This window comes from Hippocampus guttulatus, chromosome 3 (genome assembly GCF_054856545.1).
Source record: "Hippocampus guttulatus isolate MCC_2025c chromosome 3, RoL_Hgut_1.0, whole genome shotgun sequence".
NCBI classification, from domain to species: domain Eukaryota; kingdom Metazoa; phylum Chordata; class Actinopteri; order Syngnathiformes; family Syngnathidae; genus Hippocampus; species Hippocampus guttulatus.
In genome coordinates, this window is record NC_141263.1 from 1,932,477 (window position 1) to 1,953,006 (window position 20,530).

At 47.7% G+C, this 20,530-nt stretch overlaps 1 protein-coding gene across 8 annotated transcripts in view; it reads right to left on the reverse strand.

Moving 5' to 3' along the window:
- nadsyn1 (NAD synthetase 1) overlaps positions 1–20,530 on the reverse strand; it is a 68,062-nt gene that overhangs the window by 12,309 nt on the left and 35,223 nt on the right. For all 8 annotated transcript variants that reach the window (XM_086106192.1, XM_086106195.1, XM_086106196.1 and 5 more), the window contains 7 exons: positions 19,031–19,102; positions 14,082–14,206; positions 13,946–13,994; positions 13,721–13,823; positions 13,406–13,574; positions 2,466–2,601; positions 2,245–2,351 (listed from right to left, as the gene is read on the reverse strand). In XM_086106192.1, the coding sequence (XP_085962318.1) occupies positions 2,245–2,351; positions 2,466–2,601; positions 13,406–13,574; positions 13,721–13,823; positions 13,946–13,994; positions 14,082–14,206; positions 19,031–19,102 (761 nt within the window). The remainder of the gene's footprint in view (positions 1–2,244; positions 2,352–2,465; positions 2,602–13,405; positions 13,575–13,720; positions 13,824–13,945; positions 13,995–14,081; positions 14,207–19,030; positions 19,103–20,530) is intronic.

Below are 20,530 nucleotides of genomic sequence, written 5' to 3' on the forward strand. Positions count from 1 at the left end.
TGGCACACCTGATTATGGCACACTAATGTACAACGGCACACTGGTTGGGAACCACGGGGCAAGTGTAAAGCCTCGAGCACAGGGGTGCCCAAACTTTTTGGACCTCAGATCGACTTTTCGATCAACCAACCTCCCGGGATTGCCCCTTACCGCGCATGCGCACACACGCGCGCGCACGCACGCCATGATGAGAAACGGCCTGACACGCATGCGATGCACTTTTGCAGCCTGTTAACTATCTTGCTCAGGGGTGGCCAACCAGAGACTAAGAGCCAATTTTTTTACTGTGTTACTGCAAAGAACCACATCTTATAAATGGGCATCCCGTCCTCGCACACGCACACACGCACGCACACACACAGACACAGACACACACACACACACACACACACACACACACACACACACACACACACTTTTTGAAGCGACCAACTTCCCACGATCGACCCGATCGCGCACGTGCAAGCATACACACACACAAACACACACACGCACGCATGCACGCACACTTTTTGAAGCGACCAACTTCCCACGATCGACCCGATCGCGCACGTGCAAGCATACACACACACACGCACGCACGCATGCACGCACGTACGAGGGTGCCCAATCATGAACTCGCGCACATATGCACGCACGCACACGCACAGCTCCAACATGAATGAAAGCTAAAGATGCAAACACACAAATCTTTTTTTTCCCCCACCCATTTCCTCCTCCCACCCTTGCGGTCGACTTGGGATCAGTCCGCTGGCTCCCGGTCGATTGTCATCGATGTATTGGGCACCCCTGCTTTAAAATCAGAGGTAATTTGCTGACTATCATAGTGCCGTTGTTTGCACATGAGTGGTGATTCAGTCATCTGATTGGTTGCCCTCTCTGTCAATCAAGTAACAAGGTTGATGATAGGCTGATATAGTGTGTTCTGTGTATTTAGCACCTTTGAATGGCAGCGCCACTGCCGAGGCATTTTCGACGGTTATCGTGTGAAAGCCCGGGAGCCGCATTGAGCCGGCCAAAGAGCCGCATGCGGCTCGCGAGCCGCGGGTTGGCCACCCCTGATCTAGCTAGCTCACACGTACCGTTTTAAAGTGCTTCCCTGGGCCCTCTAGATTCCTATTCTTTGCCCATGCCCTCGGTGAATTGTACACGAAGCAAACTCTGAATGAGAATAATGACGATAAAAGATAAACCGCAACAGCTCTGATAACAAGCTGCAAATGCAGACTGCTGAGGGCAAACAACTTCCGGTGACGTAATCACGTGCCACCGTAGGTTAATGATTTACCTGCTTTATTTTATTTTTCAAATATTTTTTCGTGAAAATGAGACTGATAGGACGATTAGGGTGCAGCGCACATTAACACAAAAAATATATTACTAACATGTACAAAGATACACAAATGTTTTTTTTTCTTCTCCTCTACACCCCTCGGATAAACTTGGGACCTATCCTCGATCTACCGGTCGATCAGGATCGACATAATGGGCACCCCTGCTCTAGCACATATTTAAAGGTGTACTGTAGGTACTTTGTAAGATATACAATATTTGGCAAGTTTTTTTTCTGCATTTACTGAGAAGCACTGAGCAGTGATTAAGCACAGATTTCGACCTTATGTCAGTACCTTGGTCAAGCCATCTAATCGGTCATTAACCTAACATTGCTTCATTAGAATTGTGATTATTAATTTGATTAAGGAGGAAACATGAGTACTTGGGAAAAACCAAGCAGGCATGAGAGAACATGCAAACGCAAAAAGGCATAGCATTGGAGTCATTCGTACTGTTGCCTCTCAGCAAGAAGTTCCTTGGTTTGATTCAAGCTTGGGACTATTCTGAACACCAGACATTTGGGTCTTTCTGAGTGAAGTTTGCATGTCTCCCCGTGCATATGTGAGTTTTTCTTGGGTGCTGTGGTTTCTTCTTCAATTAAAAAGATTTACGGTTAATTTCCAGCCAGCTTTATGGCACAGGGTATTGAGACAAGATCTGTGACTGCAGTCGTTCAAAGTGGGAATAAGGTGATGACTATGGGCACATAACTGACTGAGGCCTCAGAAAATTTGCAACATGAAAGTGGTGCAGCCCAAAGATATCTTTTTCATGGAGGCCAAAAACCCTGGTGCACTCCTGTTCTCGCTCAACTCAGTTGTGCTGAACTCCACCTCAGGAATGGGTTTCATGCAGATAGAAAAAAAAATCAGAGACTACACAGTATTCTGCAGCATAATCAGTCATTACCTCTCATCTACATTGGCTGAGCTCAGCACCAGTAAGCCACCTGGTTTTCCTCGACTCCACAGACTCAGTTGGGCGAACAAGTAAGCCAGGACCATCCTTACTCTCGCCTATGAGCACATTCAATGTACACAAACATTTTGTGTGCAGAATAAAAACAACGGAGTTACAACAAATCATATCTGCTGGTAGAACACTTAATGCAGCGTGAGTGACTGACAAACCTGGACATTCTGCAGCGCCAAGTTTTCCCTGTGGCTTCCTCCATTAGCGCGGAATTGAGGCCACCTCCCAGTCACCAGTGAAAAGATGCCCAGGATGCCTTTTACCGCCATGTCTATATTAATGTTCATGTGTGTGCTGAAAAAGCAAAGAATTCAAAAACAGTTAATTTCCTAAATATAATAGTCAAATTTGTATATTCATCCTCCTCTTGTTCCTCCTCCTCATCATTCTCTTCCGCTTATCCGGAGTTGGGTCGTGGGGCCAGCAGGTAAAGCAGAGAAGCCCAGACTTTCATCTCTCTGGCCACTTCATCCAGCCCCTCCTGTGGCAACCCAAGACATTCTTAGGCCAGCCGGGAGACACAGTCTCTCCAGTGTGTCCCCTGTCATGCTTGGGTCCTCCTCCCAGTGTGGCATGCCCAGAACACCTTACCAGGGAGGAGTTCATTTGGCATCCAAACAAGATGCCTGAGGCACCTCAGCTGGCTCCCCTCAATGCAGAGGAGCATCGACTCAACCCGGAGCCCCTCCCAGCAGTTTTGCTTAATTTGAGAAGCAGGTTTCTAAGTTTGCGGAACTCAAGCAAGAGTTTTGAATCCATCCATTCATTTTCTGATCCGCTTATCCTCACAAGGGTCACAAGGCGTGCTAGCGCCTACTCCAGTTGTCCTCGGGCAGTAGGTGGGAGACACCCTGAACTAGTTGCCAGCCAATCACAAGGCACACATCGACAAACAACCCTCACACTCACACCGAGAGACAATTTCAAGTGTTCCATTAATCTGACACGCATTGAAGTCAAGATGGCGCCCGAGTAGGCAGCCGTCAGCAAGTGCTCTCATGAGCCTTGCTTTTTTTTGTGTTTGTTTTGTCACTTTGTGTTTGTTGTTACGTCGTGTGGAAATGATGTGGACTTTTTTCAGCATTTTTTGGCCACAACATTCATCAAGGAGGAGACTCTGTGCTTGGTGGTTGCGCCTTCTCGGCAGCATGGGTATACCAGCACTGTTTTTGACTGGGAGGAATGTTTGCGCATGAGCGGTGATTCAGTCATCTGATTGGTTGCCCTCTCTGTCAATCAAGTAACAGGGTTGATGATAGGCTGACGTAGTGTGTTCTGTGTATTTAGCACCTTTGAATGGCAGCGCCACTGCCGAGGCATTTTCGACGCTTATCGTGTGAAAGCCCGGAAATGATGTGGACTTTTTTCAGCATTTTTTGGCCACAACATTCATCAAGGAGGAGACTCTGTGCTTGGTGGTTGCACCTTCTCGCCAGCACTGTTTTTGACTGGGAGGAATGTCGGTGCCATTTGACTGTCGTTGCTGGACAGTCCCGGGGCGCTTGTGTCTTGCGCCTGGAATGGGCAGCATTTTTTCACAGCCCCGCTTTGTTCAGCGGAGAGATCGGTGCTGTTCAACGGTCTGTGTCTGGATGGATGTAAGTCTTGAGGAGCCGACGATGAGAAGAAAGGAGCGTTAGCGCGGAGCGCCGATTTGGAACTGGGAGTCGCGGCTTGGAGTTTGAAGCGGATTACGTAGGACAGGAGAAGTGAACGAATCTCTTTTCGTCAATGGACGCTACAGCTTCGTGTTTGCTTTCAAAACTTAGCTTGTAGCAGACGTGTGCACATTTTCAGCATGACGTCTCTGATCCACTGGTGAAAGGACACTTTGATCCTCTCCTCTTTCATCTATAACTGCTTCAGACAACAAAATGTATGCAGAAAAGTGGTGACGATTGCACGACTGTCTGTGTCCTATGTGTTGTGTTGTGTTATTTTTGTTATTTTGACTTCAAAATGGCGCCGCGAGAGTGGCTGCCTTTCCAGCAGCTCCTATATTTTGTTGTTCTACTACTTCCTTTGATAACTTTGCTGCTGTGAATTGGGAATTTCTCCATTGCGAGACTAATAAAGGTTTTCTTATCTTATCTTATGTTTGTGGAATGTGGGAGGAAACTGGAGTATGCTGATAAGACCCACGCAGGCACAGGGTGAACATGCAAACTCCACACAGGGAGGCCGTAGCTGGAATTGAACCCTGCACCTCTGCACTGTGAGGCCGACGCGCTAACCAGTCTACCACTAGGCCGCAGCAAAAGTTTTATTAAATGATAAAATTATGACAATATAATGAATAACCATTTGATTTTTTAAGTGTTCTCCATTTAGTAAATAAAGATGTATTGTACTGTAATAAAGAATCAACAGTTTTTATTTCTTAAATCCACATTGTCTACAACAGTACACTTTATTTTCTTGTTGAAAATCAAAGCTAGTTTGATTAAAATAGCTCTGCTGTGATGTCATTTTAGAAAATAAAATTGATTACAATTTCTTTCAATCAATTTTTATACATTTTTAAAAAATGTAATTAATCTAAGTTGTCCTTTATTTATTTACTCTACATAGAGCTACAAAAAATAACTTTGGTGTAGTTAAGATTGGCAATGAGAAAAACATGAAAAAATTGCCCTGCTGATCCATGTGTCTAGATACACTTCCTTTTCGTGCTCTCTCTCATTTTTTTTCACTTTTATTAATGGTGTTCTCTTTCCTCTGCAAGCTCTTAAAACAGAGGGAGTGCTCTCCTGCACCCGCTCCAGGACTCCCTGAAGGGTGGGTCCTTTGAACTGCAGAGAGAGTACCGTGAGGCTAGCCTGCTGCTATTCACGGAGTCATGGGTAACAGCGGTTACTTCGGACACACACGCCGAGTTGGAAGGCTTTCAACTCGTACGAGCGGATAGGACGGCAGGGAGTGCTCGCGCTCATTTTTTTTTCACTTTTACTTTTTTTTAAATCAGGAGTGTTCCTGATTACAGTAAACGTTCCCATCTCCAGAATTCTTTGAAACAGAAATTCCTTCACCTGGAATAAAAACCTATACATGAACATTTTGACGATGATATTACATTATACCGGAACTTCCGCTTAAGGAATCCGGAAGCAGACTGAAGTCCGCAGTCGCTTAAATACATGCAGCGCCCATTCCACACAACGGAAGACACGATGGAAGAAATGTGTTCACTTCGCCTTTTTCTATCATCGGATCTGAAACGATGACGTGTAAGTGACTTTGTATTGGCGTGCGTTTTATTGTAATTGTGAAAGATTTTAACTTTATTCACTTACGGACTGTAGATTGCGGTACTAGCTTAAAAAGCAGCGCCCACTCAACACAATGGCAGACACGAAGGAAGAAACGTGTTCGCTTCGCTGTTTTCTATCATCGGATACGAAATGACGACGTGTAAGTGACTTTTACTGTCCGTGCGTTTTACTGTAATTGCGAAAGATTTTAAACCTAATTGCTGCACAAGAATCAACAGACATCAGTGATCATCAACGGGACAGTTAGTTGCAACTAGCAACAAAACTGTATGATACGCAGGCAAACATTTTCATACACCAAAGAATGAATCCAACAAAACAACCCAAAATAGACAGATTTTTTCCCAAGACGGAAAAAAATCACCATTAAAATACTGTACTGGGCTGTGTTGGTGTGATTTAAGATTAAGATATCTTTTATTTGTCCCACACTGGGGAAATTTACAGTCTACAGCAGCAATTTTGGGGGGTAGAAAGAAGAAAAACAAAGTGTTTGCAAGCACAAAAATAAATGTTGATAAAGAGAGCTGTACACAGTTCAATATAAGTGCAATATAAATATAGATATATTTTATATATATTATTTTATTTTATTTTTTTTGGTGGGTGTATTGGAGCCTATTTCAGCAGACTTTGGCCAGCCAATTCAGATTTTGCTCATCTTATCTTTACAAGATGACAAATTTAAAGGCAAATTTAAAATGGTCTTAAATTAACTTTGTTTACACTCATGAACCTCCTGAAGAGAATCAACATTACAGATGTTGGGTGGAAGTGAGTTCCTGAGTGTGGGGGCAGAGCGGCTGAAAGCTCTGCACCCCATCTTGCTGAGACGGGCAGAGGGTACACAGAAGTGGAGGGAGGATGAGGACCTGAGGGAACGAGACGGGAACGGAAATATCAGACAGATAGTAGGGGGGGGGGGGGGTGAAAGGTTATGGATGGCTTTAAATGTATAGAGAATTATTTTGAAGTTGATTCTAAGTTTGACAGGGATCCAATGGAGCTGTCCAAGGATGGGGGTGATGTGATGAAAGGAGAGAGTTCTCGTGATGATCCGGGCTAAAGAATTCTGGACCAGTTAAAGTTTATGGAGGAATTTGTGATGAAAAGAAATGAATTCGAATAATCAATACAGGAGGTGATGAGACTGTGGACAAGTATAGCAGTGGTGTGGGGCGAGGAAAGGGATGGAGACGATTGATATTACGTCAGTGGAAATATGCAGACCGGGTTATGTTATTGATGTGGGAGTGGAAAGACAGTGAGTTATCGAGGATGACACCCAGGCTCTTAACCTGAAGGGAGGGGGACACAGTGGAGCTATCAACTATGAGGGAGAAACCTTTAGCTTTGTACAGGGTGGATTTGGTACAGACGAGGAGGAGTTCTGTTTTATTACTGTTAAGTTTGAGGATGTTATGGGTAAACCAAGATTTTATTTCTGAGATGCAGCGGGAGAGGGAGGAGGGTGGAAGGGAGGCGTTGGGTTTGCTGGAGAGGTAGAGCTGGGTGTCAAACCGCGAAGCAGTGGAAGTGTATACCAAAATTACGGAAAATATTGCCAAGGGGGAGAAGGTAGATAATGAAGAGGGGTCCCAGGATAAAGCCCTGGGGCACACCAGAAAAGACGGGGAAGGCTTGTGAAGTGAAGGAGTTGAGTTGGGTGAAATGAGAGCGGCCAGTGAGATAAGAGTGAAACCAGCGTAGGGGGGTGTGGGTGATGCCTATGGTGGAGAGTCTATTAAGGAGAATGGGGTGAGAAATGGTGTCAAAAGCTTCACTCAGGTCGAGGATGATGAGGATGGAGATTAAAACGGAGTCTGCTGCCATGAGAAGGTCATTAGTGATTTTTATGAGGGCTGTTTCTGTACTGTGACGGGGAAGGAAACCAGACTGGAATTGTTCATAGAGACTGTTATCAGTGAGGTGGGAATGAAGTTCAGAGGCATAAATTTTTTTCCCCTCCGTGAGCCGTCACCTCACCCGTGGTTTGTGTGTCCCAATGATCCTCGGAGCTAAGTTGTCTGGGGCTTTATGCCCCTGGCAGGGTCACCCATGGCAAACAGGTCCTAGGTGAGGGACCAGACAAAGCACGGCTCACAAGCCCCTTCTGATCAATAAAATCAATGGCACTCAGTTTCCCTGGACACGGGTCACCGGGGCCCCCCTGTGGAGCCAGGCCTGGAGGTGGGGCTCGTTGGCGGGCGCCTGGTGGCCGGGCCTACACCCATGAGGCCCGGCCGGGCTTAGCCCGAAGAAGCAACGTGGGTCCCCCTTCTCATGGTCTCACCACCCGTGGGAGGGGTCAAAGGGGTCGGGTGCAATGCGACCTGGGCGGCAGCCAAAGGCGGGGACCCTGGCGGTACGATCCTCGGCTGCAGAAGCTAGCTCTTGGGGAATGTCACCTCTCTGGCAGGGAAGGAGCCCGAGCTGGTGTGTGAGGCAGAGAAGTTCCGACTGGATATAGTCGGACTTGCCTCCACACACAGCCTGGGTTCTGGTACCAGTTCTCTCGAGAGGGGTTGGACTCTCTTCCACTCTGGAGTTGCTCACGGTGAGAGGCGCAGAGCAGGTGTGGGCATACTCATTGCCCCCCAGCTCAGTGCTTGTACATTGGGGTTCACACTGGTAGATGAGAGGGTTGCCTCCCTCCGCCTTCGGGTGGGGAGACGGGTCCTGACTGTTGTTTGTGCATATACTCCAAACAGCAGCTCAGCGTACCCTCCCTTTTTGGAGTCCTTGGAGGGTGTGCTAGAGAGGACTCCTGCTGGGGAACTCCCTTGTTCTGCTAGGGGACTTCAATGCTCACGTGGGCAATGACAGTGAGACCTGAAGGGGCGTGATTGGGAGGAACAGCCCCCCGATCAGAACTCGAGTGGTGTTTCGTTATTGGACTTCTGTGCTCGTCACGGATTGTCCATAACGAACACCTTGTTCAAACATAAGGGTGTCCATATGGACACTTGGCACCAGGACACCCTTGGCTGCAGTTCGATGATTGACTTTGTGGTTGTATCATCGGATTTGTGCCGGCATGTTTTGGACACTCGGGTGAAGAGAGGGGCGGAGCTGTCAACTGATCACCACCTGGTGGTGAGTAGGCTCTGATGGTGGGGGAAGATGCAGGTCCGTCCTGGCAGACCTAAACGTATTGTGAGGGTTTGTTGGGAGCGTCTGGCGGAATCCCCTGTCAGAAAGAGTTTCAACTCCCACCTCCGGCAGAGCTTTTCCCATGTCCCAGGGAATGCAGGGGGACATTGAGTCCGAATGGACCATGTTCCGTGCCTCTATTGTTGAGGCGGCCAATCTGAGTTGTGGACGTAAGGTGGTTGGTGCCTGTCGTGGCGGCAACCCTCGTACTTGCTGGTGGACACCAGCAGTAAGGGATGCCGTCAAGCTGAAGAAGGAGTCCTATCGGGCCTTTATGACCTGTGGGACCCCAGAGACAGCTGACGGGTATCGACTGGCCAAGCAGAACACAGCTTCGGTGGTCGCCGAGGCAAAAACCCGGACTTGGGAAGAGTTCAGTGAAGCCATGTAGGCCGACTTCCGGACGGCTTCGAGGAAATTCTGGTCCACCATCCGACGTCTCAGGAGGGGGAAGCAGTGCACCACTAACACTGTGTACAGTGGGGATGGGGCGCTGCTGACTTCGACTCGGGATGTTGTGAACCGGTGGGCAGAGTACTTCGAAGACCTCCTCAACTCCACCAACACGCCTTCCTTGAAGGAAGCAGAGTCTGAGGACCCTGAGGCGGGTTCTCCTATCTCTGTGGTTGAAGTCACCGATGTGGTTAAAAAGTTGTTGGCAAGGCCCCAGGGTGGATGAGATCCGCCCGGAGTTCCTCAAGGCTCTGGATATTGTGGGTCTGTCCTGGTTGACACGCCTCTGCAACATTGCGTGGTCAACGGGGAGAGTGCCTCTGGATTGGCAGACCGGGGTGGTTGTCCCTCTTTTTAAAAAGGGGGACTGGAGGGTGTGTTCCAACTACAGAGGGATCACACTCCTCAGCCTCCCTCGTAAGGTCTATTCAGGGGTGCTGGAGAGGAGGGTCCGTCAGGAAGTCGAGCCTCAGATTGAGGAGGAGCAGTGTGGTTTTCGTCCCGGCCGTGGAACAGTGGACCAGCTCTACACCCTTAGCAGGGTCCTCGAGGGTATGTGGGAATTCACCCAACCAGTTTACATGTGTTTTGTGGACTTGGAGAAGGCGTTTGACCGTGTCCTTCGGGGAGTTCTGTGGGGGGTGCTTCATGGGTATGGGGTACTGAACCCCCTGATACGGGCTGTTCGTTCACTATACCACCGATGCCAGAGTTTGGTTCGCATTGCCGGCAGTAAGTCGGAATCGTTTCCAGTGAGGGCAGGACTCCGCCAAGGCTGCCCTTTGTCGCCGATTCTGTTCATAACCTTTATGGACAGAATTTCTAGGCGCAGCTGAAGCGTTGAGGGGGTCCGTTTTGGTGGCCTCAGTCTTGCATCTCTGCTTTTTGCAGAGGATGTGGTACTCTTGGCTCCTTCAAGCAGGGTTCTCCAACTCTCACTGGAGCGTTTCGCAGCCGAGTGTGAAGCGGTTGGGATGAAAATCAGCACCTCCAAATCTGAAACAATGGTCCTCAGTCGGAAAAGGGTGGAGTGCCCCCTCTGGGTCGGGGAGGAGATCTTGCCCCAAGTGGAGGAGTTTAAGTATCTTGGGGTCTTGTTCACGGGTGAGGGCAGGAGGGAGCGAGAGATCAACAGGCGGATCGGTGCAGCGTCTGCTGTGATGCGGACGTTGTATCGGTCTGTCATGGTGAAGAAGGAGCTGAGCCAAAGGGCGAAGCTCTCAATTTACCGGTCGATCTACGTTCCAACCTTCATCTATGGTCACGAGCTATGGGTCGTGACCGAAAGAACGAGATCCCGGATACAAGCTCACCTTATCTCTAAGGGTGTCCGGGCTCTCCCTTAGAGATAAGGTGAGGAGCTCGGTCATCCGGGAGGGGCTCAGAGTCGAGCCACTTCTCCTCCACATCGAGAGGAGCCAGATGAGGTGGCTTGGGCATCTGATTCGGATGCCTCCTGAGCGCCTCCCTGGTGAGGTGTTCCGGGCATGTCCCACCGGGAGGAGACCCCGAGGAAGACCCAGGACACGCTGGAGAGACTATGTCACCCAGCTGGCCTGGGAATGCCTCGGGATCCCCCGGGGAGAGCTGGAAGAAGTACCTAGGGAGAGGGAAGTCTGGGCTTCCCTTCTAAAGCTGTTGCCCTCGCGACCCGGCCCCGGATAAGCGGTAGAAGATGGATGGATCGTTGGCATAAATTTTTTCAAGAATTTTGGAGATGAAAGAAAGGTGAGAAATTGGGCATAGGTGATATTGAAATCATTGGGATCTGAACCAGGTTTTTGTCAGGATTGGAGTGACAGCTGCAGTTTTGAAGGGCACAGGAACAATTCCAGTCGACAATGAAGAATGAATAATGACTGAGATGAAGGGAAGCAGAGAGGGTAAGCAGGATTCGACCACGCCTGTGGGGAGGGGATCTACCTGACAGGAAGAAGTCTTGGATTTGATAATAAAGTGAGATTATTGAGGGATGGGGGAGTTCAAATGAGGGTAACAGTTGACAAGGGGTGGGGAGGTCAGAGGAGGGGTACGGAGGAGCCCAGGTGCTGGTGGATTTTATTGACTTTTTCACTGAAAAATAGGAGCAGAGCGTTGCAGGTGTCAGAGGAATAAAAGTGGGCAACCTCCTCACGATATTGTTGGGAAATCGCTCCCGGTAGGGGCTCCCAAGGCGGGCCGGTCTCCAGGGTAGGTTCCACACAGACAAAGACCCCAGCGTGCCGGTACGCTGTGAGGTGGCAGTCCCACCAACTGGCTATTCTGTGAAAGGTCAACAACAGACCCAGGAGAAAATTCTTGTTTCGAAACTGACCAGAGAAAGAAGATCAACACAGTAATGGTCCTCAACCTGCCCCCGACCAACGAGTATGGGTTGACATTCATCGTAGGATCCATGTCGCCCCATGGAATGTCCAGACACTCCTTCAATCTGGAGCTGCCACCCTGCTGTCCCGAGAGCTCTGCTGTTATAACGTCACCCTGGCAGGGCTCTGTGAAGTGCGATGGCAAGGCAATGGCAAAATAACAGCAGGCAACTATTGTTCCATCTGGAGTTCCCCAGAGAGTCGGACAAGCCTTCATGGCGTCGCTCATTTTAACCTTAAGCTCCGAGCCAACCAGCACAAGATTCTGCCTCGCCTCAACTCCTCCGACTCAGTGACCCCAACAACGCCACAGACTTCAGTTATCCTGTCCTTCTGGAAATGCAAGGGTGACAGGCTTGTCTGTGAAAACAACAGAGGGATAACCCTGTTCTCCATCCCTGGCAAGGGCTTAACCAGGATCTTGCTTCGTCGTGCCCTTCCAGCGATCAGAAGCTGCTGCCGTCCCCAGGAGGCTGGCTTTATGCCCAATTGCTCCACAATCGACCGCATCTGTCATCCGCCTGCTAATAGAAAAGACCCGTGATTTCCGTAAAGACTGCCATCTGTACATCGGATTCAACAATCTGAAGGCCACCTTCGTCACCGTATCCCACTCCTCACTGTGGAACATACTTCAAGCCCTCAGAACACCGCTCAAGATCATCGCCCTGCTCAAGCTGCTCTAAAGCAACACAGAGAGTTGTGTAAATATTGACGGCATTTTCTCAATCTGGTTTACCATCTCAAGTGGCGTTCGCCAAGGTTGTGTGGCTGCTTCTGACTTCTTTAACTGCATCATCGACCATCTGATGTCCACGGTCTGTGAGTGCATCCCCGGAATGACCTTTGACAACGACCACCTGGCTGACCTGGAGTACGCCGATGACACCATCCTGCTCAGCACAACCCACAGCCAGCTGAGAGATGCTCTGGGCATTTACAGTGAGGAGGCAGCATAGCTCGGCCTCCAAGTGAGTTGCACTAAAACCTAATTCATGTATCTCGGTGATGGACTAGATCCACCCGCCATTCGGATTGGTTGTGACATTGTCGAACCTGTCAACAACTTTGTGTATCTGGGGTCCATGGTGGCAGATAACGGTGACCTAAAACCAGAGATTATTCGCAGACGAGCCCCGACAGCATCCGCTCTGCAGTCTCTTTGGAAACTGCTCTGGTGGCACCAGACCATCTCACGTAAGACGAAGCTACGGATGTACAACTCTGCCATACTTTCCATCCTGTTTTATGGCTCTGAAACATGGTCCATGAACGACACTCTCGCCGCAAGAATCGATAGCTTCAATAGCAGAGCTCTCAGAACCCTCAAGAATATGAGGTGGCCCCAGCGAGATACGAATGAAGTGCTTACAGCTCACACGCGCCAGCCTCGAGCATCTTCTTTGGTCGCACAATGCCGCACCTGCTGGTTTAGCCATGTTGTTCATCTGCCCCTAGACCATCCTAAATGAGCCATCCTCCACTTGGACCCAAAGGCCGCAAGCTGGAGATGACCACGAGGAAAGCCTCGCACCCGATGGCTTGACGTCATTGAGGGCGACCTCCAACAACATGGAGTTGCCCTGGAGGATGCAGCGCACCTGGCACAAGGTCGCCAGCTTTGGAAAAATCTGGTGCATATGGTCAGCTCAATGCACAGGGATGGGACGCCACGACCCTCACTGGAGTACTTGTTAGTTAGTTACACTCTTGAAAGGCAGCATTGACAAAGTATTTCTGTAAATTTACCAGGTGCTCTGCCTCTTTGGACAGCAAGTCACACACTGGTTTTCTGCCAGGCTTCATGGAAATGCTGTAAATTACAGGACACAAAAGACCATTGTTTTTGTATACCTCCCAATCTGTCTGGCCAACTCTTTGGCACGGTTGCAAGTGTCCGCTGATGAGTTTTCACTGCCCATGTAGCAAGTAGTAAAGATAAGACGACAGAGCTCCCTTGGTTGCTGAGGAAAGTAGGTTTCATTCCCAACTAATCTGCGAACATCTTGCAGCACCTGGTTATCTAAGAGGATGGAGAGATCAAAGGAGAGCATTGCTTTATTCCATGTCAAACTACACTATCTGCTAATGTAAACCAATACATAAATTGCTTATCAATGATTATGAAGTAACACTGGCCACAAATAAAATGTGTGAAAATCTACTCACCGCCGTTTTCTATAGCCTTGCAGACTTGCACACACATAGAGTAGACAATACAGGCAACAGAGGAGCTATCAACACCTCCACTCAAAGGCAACAGAAAGCCTGCCTAAGAGGTACAGTAAAATCATCACATGTAAGTTAAGTCAAATTAGTTGCTGACAGGCAACATTAAAAAGTAAGATGCCATTTTACTCAATGTGACGTTTCAACTTGAACTTTCAAACTCACCTGTCCACTCCTCCTTAGGTAGTCCCACAGCCAGCAGGCTGGCCCAAGGCTGAAAAATACCCCACAGGATCCAACAGAGAAGTGTTTACCTGAACAGCTGCACATACCACATGCAAGTACAAAAAATACTGTGTACCTAATTTCTTCCTCTGGTGTATGCAAGTTCCATGTTATCGGTTGGTAGATGGGGAGGCAGATATCATCATTACTGGATAAAGAAAAGTCTACTTTGATCCTATAACACTGTTTGGATTCACTACCCTGGTCAAGAAAAGTACAAAGAACAACAATATTACACAAGTGAAAGTATTGTTTGTCTGCCTCGAAATGTGTCATATTTGACCCGTAATGTTATGTTAAGCACATGTACGCTGATTCTACTGATTCTTTCCTTAAACCTCCTCACCATGCACCTCATTTGCACACCGCTTCCACTGAATTGTGCATGAGATTTCTGCAGTTTTTCAATGATGAGGTTGCTGAAGCTGGGGCTTTTGTTTCAAACAGCATAAATCTTGCTTTTCCATGTATTGCGCACCTGCTCTACCTACCGAGGCACAGCGGACTAGTTGAAAATTTGAAATTATGTGTATTGAATGCACTGAGGTCCTTGCTCATGAACAACAGTCGGAGGCGGGATTCATACCCCAAACCCCTGGGTGAATGGGCAAGCAACTCAACCAAGTGAGCTAAAGCTCAGATAATGAAGTGTACAAAATAATGCTGAATTGTATTGAAGGGTGTGAAATACTTTCAAATTATATTGTGCAAAAACTGTACATTGCTGGAATGAGAAAAATAAATCACTGTCTACCTAATGTGTCACGTTGCGAGGTGGTGGTGGACCCCAAAAAGCAGGCAGGAGGGAGGAGCAGGGTGTACTTGACGAATTGTATTTAAAAAAGAGGAAACTAAATCCAAAACAAAGTCCAAAGTAACAAACAAAAACCATGACTGAAACAAAAACTACCAATAACCAAAACACGACCAGAACAAACATGACAGCAGCAAAGAGCACCAAACAAAAAGCAACAAACAAACATGACAGTAGCCAAGAGCAAACAATGACCCGACACTGAGTGTTCGGGCTGGGAGTCCTTTTAAAGCACTAATTACATAATGACCAACAGGTGTGCAGCTGCAGGGAGAACCCTACAGTGCCACCTGTTGGTCCCAAACCGAATCATGACAGTACCCATCCCTCAAGGTACGGATCCCAGACGTCCCAAAATTGTCCAAAGGCTTGCCTCGCCGGAGAACAGGAACAAAAGCGACGGAAATCCTTTGGCTGGGCGTGGCCTGACGTGGACGGAGCTTGACGTAGCGGGAGACATGGGACAGCCGGACGTGAACAGGGGCGCGGCCTGACGTGGGCGTGGACGTGGCACGGCTCGTCGTGGACGTGAATGTGAGTCATCTCGAACAGACATGTGATGAGGCTCGGCTCAACGTGGACGCGGACGGGGCTTGGCCTACCGTAGACGTGGCTTGACGAGATGAAAACATGGGACAGCCGCATAACCTGCGCTGCCTGAAGGGGGAACATGGGACAGCCGCATCACCCGCGCTGCCTGAAGGGGGGACATGGGACAGCCGCATCACCAGCGCTGCCTGAAGGGGGGACATGGGACAGCCGCATCACCAGCGCTGCCTGAAGGGGAAAAGGGTGTCGGCCGCAGACGTGTTCCGCCAGGCACATGGTGGAATAGGGACCAGTCCTTAGTACCTGTGGGGTCAAGGTGGTCGGGTCATTCTGCCACGTTGCGAAGTGGTGGTGGACCCCAAAAAGCAGGCAGGCGGGAGGAGCAGGGTGAACTTCCATCCATCCATCCATTTTCCGAACCGCTTGATCTTCACTAGGGTCGCGGGGGGTGTCCTATCCCAGCTGGCCGAAGGCAGCCTATCCCAGCTGCCTTCGGGCAGTAGGCGGGGGACACCCTGAATCGGTTGCCAGCCAATCGCAGGGCAGAGGGTGAACTTGACGAATTATATTTAATAAAACAGAGAAAACTGAATCCAAAACAAACAAAGTGCTAACAACGAGTGATGGGTCCAGCGACACCGATGCGTTGACGCATGCGTCGGGCTCACAGAGCAATCCACGTGTCGGTGCATGTGCTGCTTCATTACATCACGTGATTGACACGTGAACTGCACCGGCGCAGTCTCGACTGCATCGGCTGCGTCGACACAGGCCAGGCTGCTTGGCACAGTCGAGGCTGCGCCACTCAGTCCAGGGGGCGTCGACTCAGTGCAGGGGGCGTTGACGCAGCAAAAGCCCGCACAGTGTTTATAAGGAAGTGCGTCTGGCGACACGATGCCGACTGCCGAAAAAGCCAGACCTCACCCTCGCTCGAAAAAAAATATATGTTTGGGCAATACGGAAAACACACTGATTATCAGAAAAAACGTTTCCGTCTGACTTCGAGCGTCATGTCGGCTGTCATACAATAGGCTATTATATGAGAAGTGCTTTATGAACGTTTGTACTGTACGTCATACTCCAGTTGATTGAGAGGTCTCGCCTATAAGGGGGAGTTCCAGAAAGGGACTGCGAGTGAGCACACCGCATGTTTGATGACTCTGCCACGTTGTTATTAAAAGTCACATAAAACGTAAACCTTGTCTGCTGACCATCATTACATCGGCTCGGCTAGTTTAGCTGTTGTCGTAGTTCAAAGCATAATATGTGGCGTGGGTTGGGTCGGCGCCGCGAGTACGTGCTCGCGCTCACAGGCTCACAGCAGAGAGCAGCAGACTATCGACTGCTGAGACGCGCTTCACTCGAGTGACGTTGCTACAGTACGTGCATATTATGGAGCAGCTTCCGGACAAACACAAATTGTCCGCCGTGTAGAGCCATTTTGATCTCCTTTTGGAGAATAAGGTATTTATTAAAATCTCCTTGTCTCACCAAGTGCCTCTCGCATTTTTGACATGTCTTATTCCATTGTGTGTGTGTGTTCTCCACAACAGGGGAAATAGCATGCATTAAACACAACAGACATTTAAAACACTGTATCTTATTTTTCTAAATCAAAATTTGTGAAGACAAAGCCCACAAGCATCCTCATTCACATGATTTTCACATTATTGAAACACATTGAATGATGACAATATGAATGCATGGATGTGAATGATATTGTCAAGGGTCAAGGTCATCTTTATTGTCAAATATGCTTTATGTATGACATGCAGCATAGATGAAATTTCTTCCTCTCAATCCTCAGTGCATATATACAATACAATACAATACATGCTGATTTATATAGCGCTTTCACAACAGCGACAGCTGTAACAAAGCGCTTCACAAAACAGTTAACATAAAGTAAAATAATAAACACAACACATAACATAAAACTCGGACAGTCGTGCAGTCCTAACCACTTATCCGTCACACGCTTTGTTTGTTTGTTGTTGTTGTTAAACACACACAGCTAAGAAAGGATAGCAGCTACACTGTATAAAAAAGACATGTAATCTGAACAGTATAGACAATATAAACAATATAAACAGCATAAACAACAACATCAACAATGGTGCTTGTGGCTATTGTGGGTAGAGTGAGGTAGTGCATTGTCTACACTTCATCATCAAATCAGTCTGTTCAGTCTGTCAAGTGGGTTGGCTGCAGGGATTTTGAAGGTCCAGCAGGTGGCAGTGGTCAGCGACACAGTATCAGCACAGTATCAACACAGTGTGTCATTGTGTCGACACGCCTCATGAGACCTCATGGACCCATCACTACAACCAAAACTAATCCAAAGTAGCAAAACAAAACCATGACTGCAGCAAAAAACTAACAGGAACAGAACCATGACAGAAACAAACATGACAGTTGCAAGCAAACAATGACCCGACAATGAGTGGTCGGGCTGGGTCCTTTTCAAGCCCTAATTATCTAATGACCAACAGGTGTGCAGCTGCAGGGGGAGCCCTACAGTGCCACCTGTTGGTCCCAAACCGAATCATGACATAATGTCCCTGGAATGTTCCGTAATTATCCAGATAATGGTGGATCCCACAAACGTAGACAAAGATAAGATCCGCTGAGGGTCTCCCAACGTTGCTCAGGTGCCCTCCTGAAAGCTGCATAGCCGCAGTCATCAAACCTACTTTCAGGCGCTAATATCGGGAACATATGAGAGTAGTCAGCGACTTACTGACTACCCTGAGTACAGTCTAGTAATAGCCCCCTGCCTTTCCACCAACTGGGTGGTGGAAGACCCGACGTAATTCAGCAAAGAAAATTGAGAAGGAGGACCAGAGTTCAGATTGCGCGTTGCTTACCGCCATAGCCCAAGAACTAGCCTTGCCAGACTTAAAATTAATGCTATCTTCAGACTATCAATAAATAAAGTGGCTGGTTGCCGGTCGAACCTGAGACTAATATAGTGAAAAAATGGTCCACACAATCTGGGTTCCCCACCATAACGAGGGGGGTGGGGTAGGTTGGGTTCTACCGGAGGTGGTCACACCCAACGGTGACAGTGTGGGTATCCGGGGGAGTGTCCCTCGGGTGCCGAGCTGCTTGAAGCGGGTGAACAACTCCTCAACCCGGGCGGCTAGCGATGTGACTGCATTTTAGAGCTCTGCGAGCGCAGTCTCTTGTGGTCCCACCAGTTATCCTTGGCTGGCCAACACTTTAACCATCATATCCAGATCTATGGGATCCATGATCGAATTATTCTATAACGTTCCGGAATTATCGGGATTATGCTGGACCCCACAAATGTAGACAAGGATAAGATTGCGGTGCAAAAAGGTTTCTTAACAAAAGGAAAATCTATAGGGTTCAATGAACCTACCAACCATGCTTTTGAAATGTGGGAGGAAACCTTAGTATCCAGAGAAAACTCACACAAGTACGGGGAGAGCATGCAAAATACATACAGTATAGGAAGATAGGAGCATAGATTTGATAACTGGACCGCTGTACTGTGAGGTGGAGGTGCTAACCGGTTTACCACCGTGGCGCCATTGACCAACATATGTTACACATTACATTCATGCCTATGGTGAATGTATTTGACGTTGTGACCCCAAATTTAATCTTGGAAATATACAGCTATCAAAGTTGCTCACCATCTGCAGCTGACATGACTCTCCTCTATGGCAGTGCACATCCTCAAGATCCAAAGTGGCTGATATCACCTCCTAAAGCACAAACGATGAAAAGTACTACATTTGACATGAATGGCAGGACAGCGAGCGATCCCATCATTTCCAATCTGAAAGTAGGCTGCTTCTCAGTTATTTTCTGATACACCCCCTCATTGGAAGAAGAAAATATTTCACACCCACCCAACTGATCATGTGACTATAAGTACAATAATTTATCTCTAAAATTGTTACAATTAAACTTCTGCATAACATTGCATCCGAGAAAAAAGAAATAGAGATCAAATTACAAAGAAACCCTTTATTAACATTTTTTACCGCACTATAAGGCGCACCGAAAAGTCTTCAAATTTCTTAAAAGCTCACGGTGCGCCTTAAAATCCGGTGCGCCTTGTGTATGGTCATTACGGTAATATGTTGACCCCCCAAGATGGCTGCTTCCTGGAGACATGCTTACAATGTTATAACTTGCTGTTGGTTCAGTGAACTGTGTCGCTGCTTTATTAAATAAGTTTTTGTTGCAGCTCCGAAAAAAGGAGGGCTGTGATGTTTTTTTAAACGCACACTTTATAAATGGTTTTCACAGTCTCAACAAATACAGGTATGTCTTTGTCCGTCTCCGTGCCTTCTCTTTTTCTGTTCGACTCGAGAGGCATTCAGGACCGCCTCGGAAAAACGTAAATGAACGATTCCTTCAATGAAACTATGAAAATTGAAAAAATTCATCAAAACAGAAAATCAAACAAAGAAATCACAAAATAAATTCTATAGCCCCACTACAGAATTTATTTTGTGATTTCCTCATTTGTGAATACAGGACAAAACAAAGGAATAAATAACGAACACTTCTGAGACAGTCCAGTCTCCTCCAATTTACTGATCATTCTGTTGCTGCTACGCTCAAGGAAATGCCAAAATAAATTCTGTCAGGGGGCTATAGAATTTATTTTGTGATTTTCTGTTTTGATGCATGACTGTATTTTCAATTTTTGTAGTTTCATTGAAGTAATCGTTAATTTACGTTTTTTGGAGGCGGTCATGAACGCCTCTCGATTCTAACGGAAGAAGAGAAGGTACAGAGACGGACAAAGACGTACCTGTAGCTCCATCTAGTGGATGCATTGTAGATTGCGCCTTATAGTCCAGTGCGTGCAATATATGAAAAAAAAAATTTTCAATAGGCTATTCGTTGAAGGTGCGCCTCATAATCCAGTGCGTCTTTTAGAGTGGAAAATACGGTAGTCATCACCTTTCTTTTCATCGCTGTAATATGTGTCTCGAAAGAATTTGTTCATTGGACTTCTTATCTCCTACTCGGTGCAAACACACACACACACACACACACACACACCACTTTGAGCTCAGATTCCCTGGGCACTCTCTGACTATCATACCTGTCAACTCATACGGTTTAGCCATAGTTCATACGGATTTTGTGGTGAATCTTACGTATATGGCCGTATC